We start from the raw sequence: 17,721 nt of genomic DNA, 5'->3' as shown, positions 1-17,721 counted from the left end.
CGATGCCAATCCTCCGTCCGGGGTCGGATGCTCGGCGAAACCTTCCGGTCCGGACCTGCTGGAAATCTTTCGCGACACCCAGTTCGAACGGCACATCTTCCCCCCAGTTACATCTTCCCCGCCCCCAGGGTCTACACACAAGATGATTCAATTAAAAGTGAGTTCGCGATCTGATCCACAGAATTTTTCCCCTGGCTAACCCCCCACCCCGGTCTAGACGATGCTGAATTGCATCGACAACTCCGGCGCGGCCGTCGTCGAGTGCGTGAATGTCTTGAAAAAGAAGCGTCCAGCTACAGTTGGTGCGTGTTCTCCGAGTAAATACTGTCCAGAGAGCCGTCTCTAACCGATCGTCCGTCTTGAATGAAACAGGTGACCGAATCGTCGTGGTGGTTCAGAAGCAACGGAATTTCGGCCCCGAGACCGCCCACAGCAGTGGTATTGCGAACAAGGTCCGCCGAGGAGACATCCGCCATGCCGTCGTCGTCCGCGCGAGGAAGGAAATGCAGCGTCCCGACGGATCGATTGTCAAGTTCGATGACAATGCCTGTGTGCTGATCAACAAATCCGGTGACCCCATTGGAACCAGAATGAACGGTCAGTGAGACATCAGTCCGCTTAGCCTTCGACCGCTCCTCACTAACGTACATCTAGGAGTCGTCGCTACGGAACTACGGGGGAAGCAGTGGTCGAAAATTTTGTCTTTGGCGCCTATGCATGTATAATATACCATATGAAAGCGACTTGTTACTTGTTCAAATATTCTACGGTGTACCAATAGAAGTCTTTTCTGCCATTCTTGCACGGCCGTCTAACCACACAACAATTTCGCCATAACCATAACACCGGAACTATGCAAAACATCACAAATAACGGGTATCGGAAACATTATAAGAACCAAGCGCAAACCGATCACGTGAAGACATTACCACAAGCACAGCAGACATAGTAAAGTTTCTGGAGATCGTCAGACTTGTCCCTTCGTGAAAGCCAGATCACTTACCATTCCGGTCTCCGCCGAACGCTGCTGCGACTGGAAGAAGACGGCCTCGGCTTCGCCGCAGCTTGGACAGAGCTTGTTGGACCGTGGGAGCTGAGAAGAGAACGAAGCATGTTAGCCAAGGAAATCCTCCGTAGTTGAAATCCCCCGACATGTCGGAACTGGCGCCTCCGCTGTCCCTTGACTCTCATACTCATCCTCCGGTATTGTACCGCAGGAAAAGCAGGTGATTTCATCCCCACAAAGGGTACAGAAACCAGGGAGACTAACCGTAGGATCCGACCCAACATCCTGAGTCACACCGGCAGTATCTCCCACTTGGGTGTTGAGTTTGTTTTGGTAGACACAGTAAGAGCTGGCGGGCTCTCCAACGTGGCAAGTCCGGCAGGTGAACATCAACCGGTTGTTCACGCGGTCTTCTTTAGGGTAAAGCAAGTTCGAGCTGCATAAACACAAATATTAGCACAGTTCGCTGCATGCATGAGGAAGAAAAAAGACATCAGCAAATCACTGGTCTTACCATTCACGACAGAAGCGGAAGTGAACCTGTTCAGCAGGCTTGGAGTCGCCTCCAGCGGAGGGGGACGGACTGGCGGACATGACGGCAATATCTGAAGTAGTTGTCGAGAATCAAAAAGCGCTGTAGGTGGGTGCAGTCAATGCTGAGGGTTTGAAAGGATGTTGTCTGCGACGGCGACAAAGAGTGACGGAAGTTGGGAGAAGCAGCGGTGCCTGCGCGCTAGTCTCGATCGGATCGGCGGCGATGTTTGCCGTGTCTGCACTGTTTGCCGTGTTTGCCTCCCCTCCGTGCTTCCCCCGCAGTTGGTCCCGCAGGAGCTGTTCTTCTCCCTCTTTTCTATCTCTCAACTCCTCAATCCCTTGCGGTCTAACGCACCATTACCCCACATATATCTAGACCCATATACACCGTGTCTACATCATAGCATATTACTCGAAAAATTCCCCATCATGGTGGGTGTCCTCGTCCCCCGGCCATGGGAATGACGGAGCTTTCCACTGATCCCCGTTCAGGTCGAAACAGGTCTTCCGGCAGGATGGGAGGTCCGTCACTCCAACTCCAAGAACCTCCCGTACTACTTCTGCCCCGCGACAAAAGAGTCTCGCTGGGAACCCCCGGCGGACACTGATACCGAGAAGCTCAAGGTTTACATGGCCAACTACCACAGCGCTCCCACCGGACGGCCCGAGTTCGGCCAGGGCGAGGGAAAGATCCGTTGCAGCCATCTCCTGGTGAAGCACAGAGAAAGCAGACGCCCCAGCAGCTGGAGAGAGGCTGAAATCACCCGGACGAAGGAGGAGGCTATCCAGATCCTGCAAGGGTATGAGAAGCGGATCCAGTCTGGGGAAGCGAGCCTGGGAGAGATTGCCAAGTCAGAGTCAGATTGCAGCAGTGCTCGGAAGAATGGTGATCTGTACGTTTGCGCTGGTGCCATTGTCAGCCTTCCATAGATGTGACTAACGCTGCCGCAGTGGTTTCTTCGGACGTGGTGAGATGCAGAAGGAGTTTGAGGATGCGGCCTTCGCTCTCGAGCCTGGTCAGGTTAGTGGCATCGTGGATACGGCATCGGGAGTTCACTTGATTGAGCGGTATGTTCTTCTCTATAATTCGCGGCACGGTAAACTAACTTAAAGATAGTGTTCAATGAATGTCCTATGTTAACGCCCCCAAATGCCACAACGAAAAAGATACATGTACTTAGAAAGGTCAAATACATTACAGCTATCTACCTAGTTGGTTTCAATCACAAGAGAGCACTCAGGACAGAGTAGGAGATAGATGACAGAAAAATAGCACATCTGTCCCTTCTTGATGGAACTTGTGGACATCACGAACACGCGCGGTATAGAAGGAGCAACAGACATGCGGCTAAAGTAAAATCATTGATCCTGACAATTCCAACGGACCTGCAAGATGGAAAAGAAGATCACCCTACCCTGCATACTTATAAATCGGGGATCACAGAGAGGAGCTGTTACACCATACGGAATACATAAACACCTACATCCACCCGGCTCGTAAACTCAGAGGATTGTGTATACGAGATAAGTGGATTTGTGCAAAGTCCTAGATGGTGCTCTGACCACCAATCGTCTGCTAAATGCATGACACGAAGTGTACAGAGGCATACAGAGAAGGGTCAATCGGGAGATAAGGTCACTGTAGCTTGATGGAATATTTGCTTCATGGCTATGACAGGAACCTATGCATATAGAAATTTAAACTAGGCCAAAAACAAAGTAATTGCATGCCGGAATGGATATCCTCAGACAGAGGTATTGAGTCGATCCAATCGAGATGTAATAGCCTCGATAACAGCCGATCTGAATCGCAGCACTGTTAGTCCATGGAAACTAGTTGGGTCAACGGAAAGAAGACTTACTCTCGTTCCACCATTTTCATGGCATCTGCAATTTTAGCTCGCTGGATGCGCTGCGGAACGCGTGGTTGCGTACCCCCTGGAGATGCCGGGCTGCTTGGCTCGGGGGAGATGGAAGATCTGGAAGCAATCGATTTGGCCTCAGCCACCAGGTCGGTGGCAATGCCCTTCACAGCATCCAGCCGTCCAGAGACAGTCTGTTCGCTCTTCTCAGGATCGCGAGGTTCGGCGAACGATTCCGACAGCGCGTCGACTTCGGAGACCCAGGATCTCTCCTTCTCACTGAGAGGTCGACCACCGGACTTGAGAACCCTGTTACGGAGTGTTTCATAGCGTTGGACAAGCTCAGCCTGCCTGTCTTTCGCAGATTTGAGTCTCTTGTCAAGCGCTTCAGTACTCCGGAAACCCTCTTTCCTTTGGCCGTCTTCACCAATCTCACTTGACACCCCCTTAATGCGCTCAGCGACGTCAGAGAGCTGTTTCAGTTGATCGCGCATTTCACCTTGCAGTCGCTCGCAGCGGCGGAAAAGGTCTGATGCTGCTCTTTCGAGAGCATTCGTGTGGCTGGAAAGAATCCTGTGGGCAGCAGCAACAAGATCAAGGGTAGCTGGAGACAACCGGACTTGCTCTTTGAGAGTATGACGCTGGCGATGGGGGACATGCCTGTCCACAAAGGTCTCCATGGGCGGTCCCGAGTAGAAAATTGACGGAACCTGGTAGGGAGGGCGTCGGGGAGGCATTGTCGGCGACACAGGCATTTGTGTATCGGCCTCAATGGAACGCAGATTCGTGAATGCTGGCAATGAGAATTCATGGGTATCCATGATGGCGGCATACGGATGTGGGTCCAGATGGGTGAGAAGTAGATAACCAAGATCGTAGTCGTAGTAGACAAGACAGGCAGGGAGATGATCCTGTTGATCTCTCACACTAACATCATTCCCATCCACTTGGATAATCGGGTCACGCTGAGAGACATTACCCTCGCAGAGCACCTGTAGACGGAAGGCGGAGCCGCTGGTATCCTCAGCCTGCAATTCTCGTTCCAAGCGCTGGACCCACGAGGATAGCGAGACAGAGATGACGTTCTTTGCGTTCGTGACAAAAAAGCTATACTGGGACTGGATGTCTTTAGTCAAAGTAGGCCAGTTTGCCAGCGACTGCTCATTCTCCTTCAGAGTATCCAAAGACTCCACAAGCACCAGGTCCGATGGTTCAGATAGAGGTGTACGGAAGGCGTTCTTTTTGGCTTTAGGGAGCCACTGTCCTTCAACACCGTCAAGCTCGAGACAAATATGCACTCTGCCCGTTCCCGTAGTCAGGCAAATGATTGTTGCCGACAGTTTGTCATCATTCTCCTCCAAGGCCAGCTCTTCATCCTCGCCCATCATAAGAGCGTCCGTATCAATTTTAGATGCAATGACCAGAATATCGCAGAGGTCCAGATCGTCAATCTCGTCGCCAGTCTCGATACGGAAAGGACCCTGTAACCTAGGAATAGCGCTGGGATTGGCAGGACGCGCGAGGACCTCCGTGGATGATCCAAGTTCTGGATCCGAAATGACATTTAGAGGTTCCTGGGTGTCGATCTCCGTCAGCCAGTCATATTGCTGACGACTAGCCGTCAGCTCCTCTTCATAGTCCAGAGGATCCTCTTGATAAGCCGCTAACTTCGGGATCACAGCCGACGACAAAGATGGGATGGTAGTGGCAGGCGCCTGCCATTTCGAAGGGAGCAATGGACACAATGCGTAAAGGTCGCCAGGCCTCATGGCGACCCACAGGGTCATCGGAGCCCACGCGTCCTCTCTCGGGCTTCCACTTCCGCCGAAGCAAGCGGAGGCAACCTCCATGTCGACAAAATCCGCAGAGAACCCTTTGTTTCTTCCGAACCCAGACGGAGCGAAATCTTGGTCGCAGGAAGTCCCATCCACGAGCTTCCTCAGGTCAATTGCGAGAGTAGGACGATCGAACGACCAGTGATTATTTCGGTCCAGTTCCCACACCCGAACTGCAGCATCTGCAGTCACCGTCACAATACAACCACCCAGATTGCTGTGTACTCCAAGAGGATGCCACAGCGCCGAGACAACGGGAGATTCGGGGATAACGTGCGTCGTAGGGCCAAGCTGGTATGTTTTCACACGGATTGGTGAGCGATCCGACCCAGAGAGATGCGATATATCCGGAAGCACGGCAACGAAGACAGTATGGTCGGCGACGATAGCGAGCAGTGCGCCGTTGGGAGAGGGGATGATTTGACGGATTTTCTCATAGACCGGCACGGTCAAGACCTGGAAATTGTCAGAACTCTGTATACACCCTGCGAATTGCATCGTTGTGCGTACTCTGTAGCTCAAACCACCTTCACCGTTAGCCTGTGACTTTGTATCGCCACTTTGGCCGGTGGTACTCTTCTTCAGGCGTGTCTGTTGCTGCCACTCATCCTTCAGGCGGGTCAGGCTAGACCAGCGGATTTGATTATCCACGACCGTGAAGACTTCATTTCCCCGTTTCCCCAAAGTCCTTGTAGGGCCCTGGTAGAGCACATCACGCTGAAGCTTCTGCGCAACCTGTTCCGGAGCTTTCCCCGCAGGGCTGGAGAACAGTGCAGCGCCAGACGACGGACGCGAAAGCCAGGGAGGAGTGTAACTGATGACTTTCGGCATTGTGGAAGCGTCGATTGCCCCGAAGAAGAGTAAATTGGTGAGAATCCAGTCCACACCCAGTAAACAAGGGGTTGAGCAGCAGTGAGGGACAGCGACACTGGTGGGTGAGGGAGGATCAACAGCTCTCGGTGTCCGGGGAAATTTAGTTGGTGAAGGCGGAAGTCGTCGAGTGCCAAGACCGGCGCAAGTTCGGTGGTTGCTGGAGCTCCCCGTCTATCTTCCGTCCGCATATCCCTCAGTCGCTCCCTCAGTCGCACCCCCATCGTCCTCGTCTCTTGGTCTAGTTGCCCCCTCGTGGTTGACCATGGCAGCTCCCCTTCACACAGTCGAAAGGCTCGACCGGCCCAGTGCTTACTATCTGGGAAAGGTAGACTTACAGCCTCCAATGTCTTCCGACACCGATTTTGTTAACACTGGATACGAACAGAACAAGAGGCGCAAGTACAGCCATGACGACGTTCATCCTGCTGAAGACCCAGTGGACAACCTGCGAAATGCGACAACGCTCTATGTTGGCAATCTGTATGTTTCATCTTCCCCCGTCAGATATGAATTGACTGACGGTCCTAGCTCCTTCTACACGACGGAAGAGCAGATCCATGAACTCTTCGCCAAGTGAGACCTCGTATCCTCTTGATTTCTCCTACGCCTCTAACCGATCTAGATGCGGAGAGATCAAGCGTCTAGTCATGGGCCTCGACCGATTCAACAAGACCCCCTGCGGCTTCTGCTTTGTTGAATACTACACCCATCAGGACGCACTGGATTGTTTGAAGTACATTGGTGGAACCAAGCTTGACGAGAGAATTATTCGGACAGACCTTGATCCTGGGTTTGAGGAGGGACGGCAATATGGGTATGTATACCGCGTGGGAAGCGTACAAGGAACAATACTAATCCATGGGCAGTCGTGGAAAGTCTGGCGGCCAGGTCCGCGACGAATACCGAGAAGAGTATGATCCTGGCCGTGGTGGTTACGGACGTGCATATGCGGATGATCAACGGCGACGGGAAGAAGAGGAATATGGTAAGGGTAGGTAATCAAACTTGGATTTATCTGGCTGGCGCAATAGGAGTCTGCATAGTCTATTTCTATCATACGGGTAGAAAACACCCAAAAAAGACACTATTTACACTTTATACCCGATGTTGATATCACCACCACACAAGATACAGCAATTTGCTGTTCCTTTACACAACCCGTCCGCGTATTATTGTTGCTCCATTTCAAGTCGTCTCTTCACGGATTCTTCTACTTGGCGCAACCACCAAGAATGTATTCTCGCATCACCTGTCAGCTCGGGGTGGAAGCTCGTTCCAAAGACGTTTCCTTGCCGGACGGCAACAATATCGCCTGCTTCCTTCTCCGGGCTGATGGCTGTTCCCTGGCTGGCGACCAATCTGGCGGCCCTTCCAGGAAGAGTTGCCAATACCTCCACATCAGTTGCCATCGCGTCGCGCGCAACTGCGTCTTTAGCGGCCTTCGAAGGCGCTACAACGGTCTCGTCTCGCTGGGTCTCTTCAGTCTGGGTGCCCTCCTGGTGTGGCAAGATCTTCTCGACCACAGGTGCGCGAATAAACACCGCAGGGAAAGAATCCTGTTCTTTTCCGCGGGTGTCAAGAAACGGCAGGTCCAAGGGCGCCTGGAAGCTTTCTGTCTGACGACCAAAGTGGTTTCTGTTCACCCGCACGTCCAAACCCCCAATAAGTTCCTGGCCACCCTTCTTTGTTCGGTTTGCAGACTCGGCGAGGAGTATAAGTCCGGCACAGGTACCCCAGGTTGGTTTGCGATGCACCCTAGGGAAAAAAGAAACCAACGATGGTCAGCCCATGTAATTCTGGGGATTGCGCGCAGACTTACTTCACAAATTCTCGCAGGGGCTCCAGGAGGTTCGACCGAGCTGCTACCAAAGACATAGTCGTGCTCTCTCCCCCTGGAAGAATCAGAGCATCGCATCTTTCCAATTCCTGCGGGGTCCGCACTTCAATGAAATGCCACTGAGAGGCCGTGGACCAGCCCGTTGCGGCTTGTTTCAGGAGCTGGACATGTTCGTAAAAGGCGCCTTGTAAGGCAAGGACCCCTACAGTGATATTCATCGTCTTGCGTGAGAGTTTCGAGAATCTGTGAGTCAACCGGTGGCCACTCGCCGCTCTCTATATCGGTCATTGACCCGCACACGTGACTTTTCCGCACGGAGTTCCACCTTCTACATCGGGTTAGCTCTATCTTACGGAGTAGATCTGGAGTTCATTCTGTCCAGTGCATTTGTTCACTGTGCTCGTATACTATCACGGGTCTTGTCTAACTACAAAGACAGTGGTACTTGATTCATCTCCGAGGAACCGTGAAAGTCCAATCTTCTGGGAACTGTCCCGCCTGAATATCATCGTATCCCTTGAAGATATCATCATAATGCGCGATACGTGACTCCGGACGGTCCGCCTGGCGGTAGTAGCTACTCGACAGTCGCCGCATAGTGGGATCATTCCACATCGTTTCCATCCAAGCCAGTGCATCGTTATTGGCGGTGTCAAGTGGGAGGTCGTAGGTGCGGAAGCGCTAGGGCAGGCGTTAACATCGCCCACTGAGACAATCATCCCTGTAGATAGGTCTAAATGAAGAGGTATACGAACCCATAGGACAGGCCAAAAAAATGCATCCGCGATACTGAAGGCCCCAAAAAGGAACCCCTCGTCACTTTCACCTAGCTCAGCTAGCCGAGCCTTGGTGAACTTCCGGGAGGTATCCCACAGCGTGAGAAGGCGCTCGATTTCCTTTCGCCCCTGTTCCGTAATGGGAATATTACCGGTGAATCGCGCGACGAAGTTCGACTGATAGGTGTTTCGGATTGTCTGGAAGCCGGAATGCATCTCCGCCGCAGCGCTCCGGGCCAGTGCCCGCAGTTGACGGTCACGAGGCCAGAGATCAAGATGTGGGTTGGATTCCGCAAGAAACTCACAGATAGCTAGGGAATCGTTAATGCGAATATTGTCTCCTAGAGAGCGACATTCAAGCAGTGGGACGAGCCCTGTCTTGGATACTTTGCGGACCTAGACGTCATTAGTGTTGCTCCTGAATGAAACGCGTGGTTGCGAAGCACACATCTGCGAGCTGAATTGTTTTCGCCGTGTATGGGATCTGAAAATACTCCAAAACTGTCTCTACACGCGCAGTCCAGCCTGTGGTCGTGTTAGAGATTGAGGCTTGTATCGGAAAATTGTCATACTGGAGTATCGGGTAAAGGTCCCGATAAGATGAAAGTCAGGATTTCCTTGCTGCTGGGTCATTTTTATCCTTGAGCATAATTGACAATATGATGCGACGTGCCGCAGATGTGATTATCGGAGTTGTCCTGGCTGACTCATTTGCCTCGTATTTGTATCGCACCATTGCCTGAGCACTAGGTGGGGTTGGGGATTATTAGTTGACCTATAAAAACCATAGATCAGAGTCCCTAGAAATAGAATCTTCCGTTGCTTCATTATGGAAGGACGTCGCAATCATCATACGTAATGATCATGCATACTAAGGGGAAGTTCCAGGGTTGATAATAGGGACCACCGAAAAATACTAGTAGTACCTAGTACCTAAAAATTGCTCAGGAATGACGTTACGGTATAGTACGTATATATGCTAGTCTCTAAGCTCCCTTTGAGTATACCAAGCACGTCAATGAACCACTGCCTCACAATATGGAGCGCCTGCCCAGTGCGCTCTTATTGAAAATCTTCAGCCAATGTCCAGATGTCTCTTGTCTTTGGAGTCTGTTCAATACATCCTCCAGACTGCGGGATTTGTTCAATAACTGGTCAAAAGACATTGTCCCCGCTGTAGTTAACTCGACGGTCCACAGGGAAATTCAGTTACGTATGCGCCTGGTTTTCTCTGTGCGTACGCGATCCTTTCCCTGCCTTCGTCTAAGGATCCCAAACGCGGCATCACAGAAGAAGAAATACTCTCAGGGGAGCTTATCGGATCACCTCAACAGCTCCGAGAGTTTATAATTCTTTGTCACCGCATCCATATGATGGCTCATCTGTGCATTTCTGACTCCATGCAACATCTCCTTACGATTCCGTTCGTCAAGAGAGAAAGGCTTCCGGGTTATTTTGTACACCCCACCTGGGTGGAGGAAAACAGGGTTGTGCTTGGCTTCTGGCATATTTGCTATTTGAATGAGATAACTGCAGCCAAGGAAAGAAACATACGAGGGTCTCAAACGGACATAGTCCACCTGGCGGAAACCAGAATTTACGACTCTCTGGGATCTAATAATGCGGCTGTGCACACCGCAATCATTGGATGCAGAGACAGAAATATCTAGATCGATCAGGGACCGATTTCGAGGCTGGGGGGCCGGAATTTAAGATGTTCCTACCACCCAGGCTTCCTTCCGGCTCTGACTTTGGGTGGATTTGCCTGCCAACCACCTTCGATCCAACCTATCATTGACCGAAGTTTGCTTTACCCTTGGTGCGAGTACATGCAGCGCCGGATGTCAGGTTTCATCAATGGATTATCGAGAATTGCCAACAGTTCTAAAGCTGGCGATTTCCCGGACCCACCTGTACACCTAGCTATCCAACACGGCTTTGAGATCTGGCAAGGGGACAGGTTTCAGGCTATAGAAACATTCCAATTTTATGGTGTGAACTACGCTTGTCCGTCGTTCAGGAGATTGTTGGGTTTGCACGACCGACCTTTATCCAGCAGAAGGTTTTAGGTCCGGTGGTATCATCCATACGACATGCGTTGGTATGTTTCTCAACGAGAATCAGAAAATGGACCAAATTGATCTATCATTATTCTTAGTGCCTACTTGGCGAATTGTTGCTCTGTGGCTAGGGAGGGTCAAAATGCGGCTCAACGTTGCGTATCACGGCTTCATACGAAGATGGCTATGTGGCTTGTTCGATATGGAAATTGCTGGAAGAGATATTGAAAGAGTCAGTTTACCTACTTGTCAATTGAGTTCTTGCTTCTGCCCTGTTAGTGGCCCTACAAATTCATCTAGGGGCGATAGAAGGTAATGTTGCGATGTAGATGTATAGAACACATGATGCATCCAAACCCTAATATCCATCATGTGATATGCATCTACAATCTAATCAGGACGACATCGTCACCGTCATTCCACGAACAACACTGCATTGCATTCCCACCTGACGAATAACGATGTTATGATTGACTCTGGTGTATAATTTCGCCCTCATCCAACCCAAGTACACGCCATCTTCCTCCAACTCAACAACCGCATCCGCAGCTATGGCCTCCAGCGACCAACCCCTCCTCACAAGATGGTACATGGACATGCGCAACCTCCAAAGCCATCCACCGCTCCCCCTCCTTGACACCCTCCAACCCACCGACCAAGAAGCCATAACCCGCTTCTACCACTTAAAGGACCGCCAGATGTCCCTCGCCTCCAACCTGCTCAAGTACCTCTTCATCCACCGCACCTGCCACATCCCCTGGCGCAGCATCACCATCAGCCGAACCCCAGCGCCGCACAAACGCCCCTGCTTCATCCCCACTGCAGACACCCCGCACGCAGCCACTCTACCCACTCTCGAATTCAACGTCAGCCACCAAGCCTCCCTCGTTGCCCTCGCCGGTACGTCGACCGCCGCGCAACAGCAACAGCAACCGCAACAGCTGTTCACCACCACCACCCCGCCAAATCCCGCGTCCACCCCGCTCCCGTGCCTCCCACAGGTCGGCATCGACATCACCTGCGTCAACGAGCGACGCGCCGACGCGCCTTCGACGCTCGCCGCGCTGAACGACTACGTCGACATCTTCGCGGAGGTGTTCTCGGCGCGGGAGATCGCCACGATCAAATCGACTGCCGCGCACAGAAACGACCCCGCGTATGGCTGCCGTCTGTTCTATGCGTTCTGGGCCCTCAAGGAGGCCTACATCAAGATGACCGGGGAGGCGCTGCTGGCGAAGTGGCTGCGGGAGCTCGAGTTCGATAACGTGGTGGTGCCTGAGCCACGCGCGACGGCGCCGTACACCGGTGTGCGAACGACGCTGTATGGGAAGGCCGTAGAGGACGTGCGCGTGGAGATCGAGGCGTTTGAGGATAACTATCTTATTGCGACGGCGGCGCGGGGTGGGCGGGTTGGTTCGGCGTCTACGGGTGGCGGCGAGGCTTGGGGAGCTTTACAGAAGATTACGATTGATGATGTGGCGCCTTGCGCGAGGGGATCGTGCAGGTGTTTGGATGGGTGAGGAGTAGATGGGATTCTTTTTATTATTTCGGGATTTACATTGGATGGTGATGATGCTATCTATATACATGTAAGGACATGGAAGAGGCGGTCTATTGAAACAAGATGCAATAGCGCAGGGATCTCGTTTTCCAAGGGGTCATTTAGACGTCTGATGGGAAGCATGCTGTTCATATATCTAGCTTCCTGACCTCGTTCGGGCTGAGTCCCGAATGACGGCCAGGTCTATGCGTCGTGCATTTCGTAAAGGTAGTGTATCGGCTCGTTTAATGAGGTATTCGGATAGTATTCGAGGATGGCGGTTATTTGGTGGACCCGCAAATGATTGGGAATCAAAAATATGCTGAAACGATGTGCAGGCGAGTCGCGGGAACAGGAAGACACATCTATTGAGGAGATGTTCGGACGTAAGTGTCGCTTGCATGTCTCAGATCTCAACCGCAGTGGACTTCGCGTTGGTGGAGTCAGCGGCCTGCTCCGGGGCAGACATCTCCAGAAGGGTCTTGAGCATAGACTCCCGAGTCGACTTGGTGAGGTTGTCAACGTCGGCAGAAGTCATGCCCTCAGTGCTGATCGGAGGAAGAACTAAGATGCCATTAGCGAGAGTAAGCCAAACCCAACATAAGTAGTCTACCTTTGATCTTGACAGTGCCAGAGTTGAATCGCACGTTCCGTGGAGAAAGGATATGGGAGTAGTTCTCACTGACAATCGGGACAATGGGGACGCCCGCCTTGACAGCCAAGTGGAAAGCACCCTTCTTGAACGACAGCATCTCGGGCTTGTCCGAGTAGCTTCTGGTTCCCTCTGGAAAGATGAACACGCTATGACGGTGGGTGCGCATTTCGTTCGCTGCGCCGTCGAACGCCTTAACGGCAGTCTCGCGGTTGGCGCGGTCGATGAAGACGGTGCGAGAGAGGGACATGAACCAGCCGAGAAAAGGCACATGGCGTAGGGACTTCTTAGCCGTAACGCTGCAGTAGGGCGGCATAATCGTACCGAGCATCAGGACGTCCAGCTCAGACTGGTGGTTGCCGATAAACACGGCCGGACGGGTCGAGAGATACTCATTGCCTTCGACAATATCGAATCGCACGCCAGTAGTATACCGCATGACCCACTTGAAGCTGCGAGCTGTGGCCCATTGCGACACCCGTCCGTATCCCACCAGGCGCAGCACGATGGAGGCGACGACACCGTACACCGCACAGATGAGGAGCGAGCCATATGCTGCGAGACAGCGGGCGACAAATGCGGCGCGGGGAACCTTCTGGCCTAGAGCGAAGAGAGAGAGCGTGACGACAACAAACGAGCTGATGCCCGAGGCGATATAAGAGAAGACGGACATGGTGGAGAAGGAAGACGTCTTGGAAAGCGAGAACCTGGGGGATCCTGTTCGTGGAACACGGTTAGTGACGTTACATATGGGTATTTAGCGACAGGATATATCCGGGATGAGGGGCATACCGGTGATGCGGTCAGGTGGACAAGACACGGGAGTAGTATTTAAAGAGTGAGGTTCTTGAAGGAAGGCTAAGGCATGGCAGAGAGAGTTAATGCGATAGAAAACAAAAAACCTCCTGAAGACTTTCCCAACCACGGTGCCGAAGAGAGAGAGGGTGAGAAAGGAGGAGGGAGTGGAGGACGAAAGAAGTCTGGGGAAGACAAAGTCAATCTTCCGCCTTTCTTTTCTCTGATTTCATTTTCCGTTGGGGAACCGCTCACCGCCTGTTCTTTTCGGGCGGCCCATGTGACTCCTGCCTGAGGTTAGAACACCTCTATACATAATGGTACTACCTTAATATAGAATTATGGACAAGATCATGGACAGTATGAATGCTAACAATGCGTAATAATGAATTTGATTATGCAATTCCAAGCCAGCATCAACAGACAGTATGTCCATGAATCTGCCGTCTGGCGTCGTCTCGTCGCTCATTTGCCGTGTTTGTCCAACCGTTGCCACAAGCCGTCCCAACGCTAATATACACTCAGAATCCAAGGGCTCGATCCCATCTCGAGACCCCAATGCTCGGGAGAATTACTCTCCCTACCCAACCGGCCAGCTAACGCCCGAGTAATGCTGAACGCTTGCCCAAAGTCAAGCTCGAAGAAAAATGCCAACCCATCGAGACTCCAATAAGGACCGGCATTGAGAAAAGTCGAAAACAGAAATACAAGCGACCAGTGGGAATATTGCAGAAAAAGAGGTAAAACAGAACCATCATGCCATGTCCTCATCGTCCTCTTCATCGTCGTCAAGGGATTCCATGGCGTCCTTGATGTACTGAGCCGCCTGTAAGTAGAGTTAGACCTGCACACCTAGGATTTCATTACAAAAGCAATCATACCTTAGGATCCAAATTCAAAGCAGTCGTAAAATGCTTGATAGCATTGGCCTTGTCGTGCAGCATCTTATAGAGTTTGCCCAGAAGATAATGCACATTCGCCTCGTCGGGCGCCATATCTTTCAGAATCTTCAACTCTGCCAGTGCCAACTTTAGCTCCTGTAGTTTCATCAATGCGCGAGCTTTGCGGAACCGGGCCAGAACAGAGTGTGGTGCGATGGAACAAGCACGCCCATACTGGATAAGGGCTGCCTTCGGGTTATCCATCTTCTCCAGGACCAGACCAATGCAGCAAATGAGAACCGCATTAGTAGGGTTGATGCTGGCAGCGTTTCGGAAGTGCTGTTCAGCAAAGTCGAGTTTGCCCATCTTATCATAAACGGTTCCCAGGCCATACCACGCGTTGTAGTGTCGGTTATCAGCACTGATGCCATGTCTGTATGCGTCCAGGGCCTTATCATATTCTTCATTGGCGACATATTCGTGTCCCTGCAGTGTGAAGCCATACGCAAACTGGGGGTCTAGCTGTGTTGCTCGCTTGAAGCACTTGAGAGCCTGGTCGTGGTCCCGTTGGTGGGAGAAGGAGTTGCCTATCGCACACCAGGCTTGAGGAGAGAGGCGATCAACCTCCATTAGCTCATGCGCCAGATATGCCAGCTCCACGTCACTTTTCAAATGCCACAGAACGGTGGAGTAGATCTCCATATCCTCCAGTCGAGAAGGTGCCATCGTTCGAACCTTGACGAAATACTTTTCAGCCTCTGAATACATGGCCTGCTCGTAATAGGCCCGTCCCATCTGGGCAAGGGCCCAGGGTGTTTCCCGTTGCCCTTGTGAGAGGGCATTGAAGATCTGAATTGATTCGGCGCACTTATATCGACTCAGAGCAAAGTAGCCTGACGCGAGCTTAGAAAAGAGCTCCAACAGCCAGGTCAGTGCCTCTAAAGCCTTTGACTTCTCGATAGCAGTACCACGGGATGATGTGCCATGTAGGCCGGTTGTTGCTCGATGGTCCTTTCCATCGCTGTCGTGAACATCGAGGGCATGTCTCCGGCTTCCGCTCACCGCACGGTTTACATTAGTGGACGACGTTGTCGTGCGTCCCTTAACGCTTGTGGACTTCACCTTTTTCAACTCCCTACCATCTTTAGAGCTCAACGCCGCACCAGAAAACTTGCTCGTTGTTGGTTTGATCTGGTTGAATAGCCTGACGCTGCGTCGTTGGGGCGCCCCTGGCTCGACGGGTTGCGATGTAGATGGATGAGCAACTTGGCCGGAAACTGTTCGTTTGCGGTCTCCGATTCTAGAGGCAATCGCGTGGTCTCTCTCTCCCTGGGAGATGGTCTGTTCATCAGGTTCAGCCCGCGCCCTCGTCCTCTGTCGAATCCCAGTTGGTTTCATCTTTGGGGGCGGGTCCATCGGATGGTCAATGCCGATGGTTTGTATAGTTCGGTTTTTCCTAGCCGGGGCCAACGGCGGTTCCCATGCGGTATCCGCATTTCCTATCCCGCTGGCGACACGAAAATCTTCGGACTCGCTGCTCTGACCTCCGGGCGTTTCAGTTCCTTCTCGAACGATGGGTACTGACGCTCCAGTAGAAGCGACGCTGACGGTACTACCGTTCAGCTTTTCCCACAGAGCCGAACTCCCATGTGTGGCATTGGAATCGCTCCTTGATGTAGTTGACGTAAATGGGTCCAAACTGGGATTTGAATTTGATTGTGTTTGCAGAGGTCCCGTCACAGGCACCGGTTTTTCAGATGGAGGAGGTTCGGCGTCTTCTTGTGCGGATGAAAGGATCGCAAACATCTCTGGGCTCATCTTGTAGATATTGGGAACTCGCACGTTGACGCCTAGTAAAACCATTAGCCAGAGACGGTTGTACGACGTCAGGCTTTCACTCACCAGTTTCACACAGCCCGAGGAACGCGTCCCACATGAACGGATTTAACTTCAGCGCATCGACATAGCATTCTACAGCATTGTTGAGGTCTTTGTGAGCCTGCCAGAGCTTCCCCAGCAAGCATAAAACTGCAGCCGCATCCGGAAGGTGTTGTCTGCGTGTCTCGCTGTGCTTGTCTGAGCGTCGCAAGATCAATCAGCATCGGTCTTGTATCAAGCACATTGTGTTCTCTTCACCGGGAAGAACGGCAAAAACAAGTGACAGCGCTTACTCCAATGATTTTTCGAGCCCCATAAGCTTCTGCTTCTCTCCAGGGCGGTGATCCCATCGTAGTATTTTCCCAGGTCCAAACTCGCCTGTGCATACACATAAGAACAGCCCACGTGTGTCCCTCGTGATCCAAAGTTTCTGCTGTAATCGTAAGCCGCCTTGACCTGACCGTTTAAGAGATAGCACCAGGCGAGGAGGTAAGACGCTTCGGCGGTTCGGGGTTCGTAGGCATGTAGCCGTCCGGCGAGGAAGAGCGCATTGCGAACAAGGTTGTTGTCGACGTGGTAGTATATCAACTGCCGGAGTTGGCTGGATATGTGAGACGTAGACGGAGACATCGTGCGGAGTCCCAGATGGGGCGAAGGAGGAGGATCGCGACAGTGGTATGAGTTGATAACGATGCCGAGGTGAAAACGAGGTAACTGCGTCTGACAAGGGTGGAAATGACCGGAATATAGGCGCGTTCACCGCAGGGGAGGCATTAGGGAGGAAGACAGTCCACGGAGGCAAAGGTCAACGTTGGTGCGAGAGATCTGGAGACGCGGCGAACGGACGGGTTCCTTTCACTGCATGGACCTGCGACAAAGGAAAACGCTGTTGTGTTCCTGGTCGCTTTCAATGCGCATCACAGTTCTTTCGCTGATTGCTCGTCACTCCTGATTCACCCCACGAAGAAATCGACGGCGGAGGGGCGGCGAGTGACCAGTCCAAAGTGGTGGAGGTGCCTGGAAAAGATGAATGACGTCCGAACGACTCGTGACGCCCCGTTGGGCCAGACAGGAGCTCAAAGAGAGGCAAATTGCATATCGAACGGACAGCTGGAGAGGGAGATGTCAGAAGTCGGACACGGAAAGGGGGGAGAAAAGTCGCCGATGACGTGCGGAAGGAGGGGATAAAATG

General features: G+C 52.2%; 9 protein-coding genes across 9 annotated transcripts; 4 read left to right on the top strand and 5 right to left on the bottom strand.

Moving 5' to 3' along the window:
• Positions 1–41: 41 nt before the first annotated feature.
• On the top strand, positions 42–749 carry BDV59DRAFT_187135 (mitochondrial 54S ribosomal protein uL14m). The gene is made up of 4 exons (XM_073691142.1): positions 42–157; positions 218–302; positions 373–597; positions 655–749. The coding sequence occupies exons 1-4, from the start codon at positions 143–145 to the stop codon at positions 723–725; spliced, it is 396 nt and encodes a 131-aa protein (XP_073543978.1). The 5' UTR covers positions 42–142; the 3' UTR covers positions 726–749.
• Positions 750–1,704, bottom strand: BDV59DRAFT_187133 (DNA-directed RNA polymerase II core subunit RPB9). The gene is made up of 4 exons (XM_073691141.1): positions 1,521–1,704; positions 1,271–1,442; positions 1,004–1,093; positions 750–957 (listed from the first exon to the last, which is right to left on the bottom strand). Exons 1-4 carry the CDS (start codon positions 1,598–1,600, stop codon positions 913–915), a joined length of 387 nt encoding a protein of 128 aa, XP_073543977.1. The 5' UTR covers positions 1,601–1,704; the 3' UTR covers positions 750–912.
• Positions 1,705–1,860: 156 nt separating this feature from the next.
• pin1 (peptidylprolyl isomerase ESS1) lies at positions 1,861–2,805 on the top strand. Its single transcript, XM_073691140.1, has 4 exons — positions 1,861–1,972; positions 2,033–2,433; positions 2,492–2,608; positions 2,658–2,805. The coding sequence occupies exons 1-4, from the start codon at positions 1,970–1,972 to the stop codon at positions 2,665–2,667; spliced, it is 531 nt and encodes a 176-aa protein (XP_073543976.1). The 5' UTR covers positions 1,861–1,969; the 3' UTR covers positions 2,668–2,805.
• Positions 2,806–3,143: 338 nt separating this feature from the next.
• Positions 3,144–6,189, bottom strand: BDV59DRAFT_187130 (uncharacterized protein). The gene is made up of 3 exons (XM_073691139.1): positions 5,748–6,189; positions 3,403–5,693; positions 3,144–3,343 (listed from the first exon to the last, which is right to left on the bottom strand). The coding sequence occupies exons 1-3, from the start codon at positions 6,066–6,068 to the stop codon at positions 3,286–3,288; spliced, it is 2,670 nt and encodes an 889-aa protein (XP_073543975.1). The 5' UTR covers positions 6,069–6,189; the 3' UTR covers positions 3,144–3,285.
• Positions 6,190–6,232: 43 nt separating this feature from the next.
• BDV59DRAFT_121431 (nuclear cap-binding protein subunit CBC2) lies at positions 6,233–7,226 on the top strand. Its single transcript, XM_073686809.1, has 5 exons — positions 6,233–6,435; positions 6,496–6,590; positions 6,639–6,683; positions 6,733–6,924; positions 6,977–7,226. The coding sequence occupies exons 1-5, from the start codon at positions 6,373–6,375 to the stop codon at positions 7,107–7,109; spliced, it is 528 nt and encodes a 175-aa protein (XP_073543974.1). The 5' UTR covers positions 6,233–6,372; the 3' UTR covers positions 7,110–7,226.
• BDV59DRAFT_210491 (class I glutamine amidotransferase-like protein) lies at positions 7,154–9,356 on the bottom strand (the record flags this gene model as incomplete). Its single annotated transcript, XM_073695611.1, has 6 exons — positions 7,154–7,865; positions 7,930–8,222; positions 8,413–8,628; positions 8,703–9,119; positions 9,172–9,248; positions 9,296–9,356. The coding sequence occupies 6 exons, from the start codon at positions 9,354–9,356 to the stop codon at positions 7,280–7,282; spliced, it is 1,650 nt and encodes a 549-aa protein (XP_073543973.1). The 3' UTR covers positions 7,154–7,279.
• A 1,846-nt stretch (positions 9,357–11,202) lies between these two features.
• On the top strand, positions 11,203–12,580 carry BDV59DRAFT_121416 (4'-phosphopantetheinyl transferase family protein). The gene has a single exon (XM_073686808.1). It carries the CDS (start codon positions 11,335–11,337, stop codon positions 12,301–12,303), a length of 969 nt encoding a protein of 322 aa, XP_073543972.1. The 5' UTR covers positions 11,203–11,334; the 3' UTR covers positions 12,304–12,580.
• On the bottom strand, positions 12,517–13,861 carry BDV59DRAFT_121408 (1-acylglycerol-3-phosphate O-acyltransferase SLC1). Its single transcript, XM_073686807.1, has 3 exons — positions 13,768–13,861; positions 12,937–13,692; positions 12,517–12,887 (listed from the first exon to the last, which is right to left on the bottom strand). The coding sequence occupies exons 2-3, from the start codon at positions 13,646–13,648 to the stop codon at positions 12,730–12,732; spliced, it is 870 nt and encodes a 289-aa protein (XP_073543971.1). The 5' UTR covers positions 13,649–13,692; positions 13,768–13,861; the 3' UTR covers positions 12,517–12,729.
• Positions 13,862–14,148: 287 nt separating this feature from the next.
• On the bottom strand, positions 14,149–17,719 carry BDV59DRAFT_187124 (anaphase promoting complex subunit bimA). Its single transcript, XM_073691138.1, has 4 exons — positions 16,823–17,719; positions 16,554–16,727; positions 14,652–16,501; positions 14,149–14,596 (listed from the first exon to the last, which is right to left on the bottom strand). The coding sequence occupies exons 1-4, from the start codon at positions 17,157–17,159 to the stop codon at positions 14,525–14,527; spliced, it is 2,433 nt and encodes an 810-aa protein (XP_073543970.1). The 5' UTR covers positions 17,160–17,719; the 3' UTR covers positions 14,149–14,524.
• Positions 17,720–17,721: the final 2 nt, after the last annotated feature.

This window comes from Aspergillus ambiguus (genome assembly GCF_047715705.1).
Source record: "Aspergillus ambiguus strain CBS 117.58 unplaced genomic scaffold BDV59scaffold_45, whole genome shotgun sequence".
Taxonomy (NCBI): domain Eukaryota; kingdom Fungi; phylum Ascomycota; class Eurotiomycetes; order Eurotiales; family Aspergillaceae; genus Aspergillus; species Aspergillus ambiguus.
This window is presented reverse-complemented; position numbering and strand designations above follow the sequence as displayed.

Bases quoted from the DNA above. Each gene is read 5' to 3' on its own strand.
- BDV59DRAFT_187135 (XM_073691142.1), top strand. The intron at 303-372 runs GTGCGTGTTCTC...TGAATGAAACAG, and splicing joins GAAGCGTCCAGCTACAGTTG to GTGACCGAATCGTCGTGGTG. The intron at 598-654 runs GTCAGTGAGACA...ACGTACATCTAG, and splicing joins CATTGGAACCAGAATGAACG to GAGTCGTCGCTACGGAACTA.
- BDV59DRAFT_187133 (XM_073691141.1), bottom strand. From the start codon at position 1,600: ATGTCCGCCAGTCCGTCCCCCTCCGCTGGAGGCGACTCCAAGCCTGCT. The intron at 1,443-1,520 runs GTAAGACCAGTG...GTGTTTATGCAG, and splicing joins TTCCGCTTCTGTCGTGAATG to CTCGAACTTGCTTTACCCTA. The intron at 958-1,003 runs GTAAGTGATCTG...GACGATCTCCAG, and splicing joins GTTCGGCGGAGACCGGAATG to AAACTTTACTATGTCTGCTG.
- pin1 (XM_073691140.1), top strand. The intron at 2,434-2,491 runs GTACGTTTGCGC...ACGCTGCCGCAG, and splicing joins GCTCGGAAGAATGGTGATCT to TGGTTTCTTCGGACGTGGTG.
- BDV59DRAFT_187130 (XM_073691139.1), bottom strand. From the start codon at position 6,068: ATGCCGAAAGTCATCAGTTACACTCCTCCCTGGCTTTCGCGTCCGTCG. The intron at 5,694-5,747 runs GTACGCACAACG...GACAATTTCCAG, and splicing joins AAGGTGGTTTGAGCTACAGA to GTCTTGACCGTGCCGGTCTA. The intron at 3,344-3,402 runs GTAAGTCTTCTT...GCTGCGATTCAG, and splicing joins ATGAAAATGGTGGAACGAGA to ATCGGCTGTTATCGAGGCTA.
- BDV59DRAFT_121431 (XM_073686809.1), top strand. From the start codon at position 6,373: ATGGCAGCTCCCCTTCACACAGTCGAAAGGCTCGACCGGCCCAGTGCT. The intron at 6,684-6,732 runs GTGAGACCTCGT...TAACCGATCTAG, and splicing joins ATCCATGAACTCTTCGCCAA to ATGCGGAGAGATCAAGCGTC. The intron at 6,925-6,976 runs GTATGTATACCG...ATCCATGGGCAG, and splicing joins GAGGAGGGACGGCAATATGG to TCGTGGAAAGTCTGGCGGCC.
- BDV59DRAFT_121416 (XM_073686808.1), top strand. From the start codon at position 11,335: ATGGCCTCCAGCGACCAACCCCTCCTCACAAGATGGTACATGGACATG.
- BDV59DRAFT_121408 (XM_073686807.1), bottom strand. From the start codon at position 13,648: ATGTCCGTCTTCTCTTATATCGCCTCGGGCATCAGCTCGTTTGTTGTC. The intron at 12,888-12,936 runs GTAGACTACTTA...ATGGCATCTTAG, and splicing joins TGGCACTGTCAAGATCAAAG to TTCTTCCTCCGATCAGCACT.
- BDV59DRAFT_187124 (XM_073691138.1), bottom strand. From the start codon at position 17,159: ATGTCTCCGTCTACGTCTCACATATCCAGCCAACTCCGGCAGTTGATA. The intron at 16,502-16,553 runs GTGAGTGAAAGC...TGGTTTTACTAG, and splicing joins CCTCGGGCTGTGTGAAACTG to GCGTCAACGTGCGAGTTCCC. The intron at 14,597-14,651 runs GTATGATTGCTT...CTCTACTTACAG, and splicing joins CTTTGAATTTGGATCCTAAG to GCGGCTCAGTACATCAAGGA.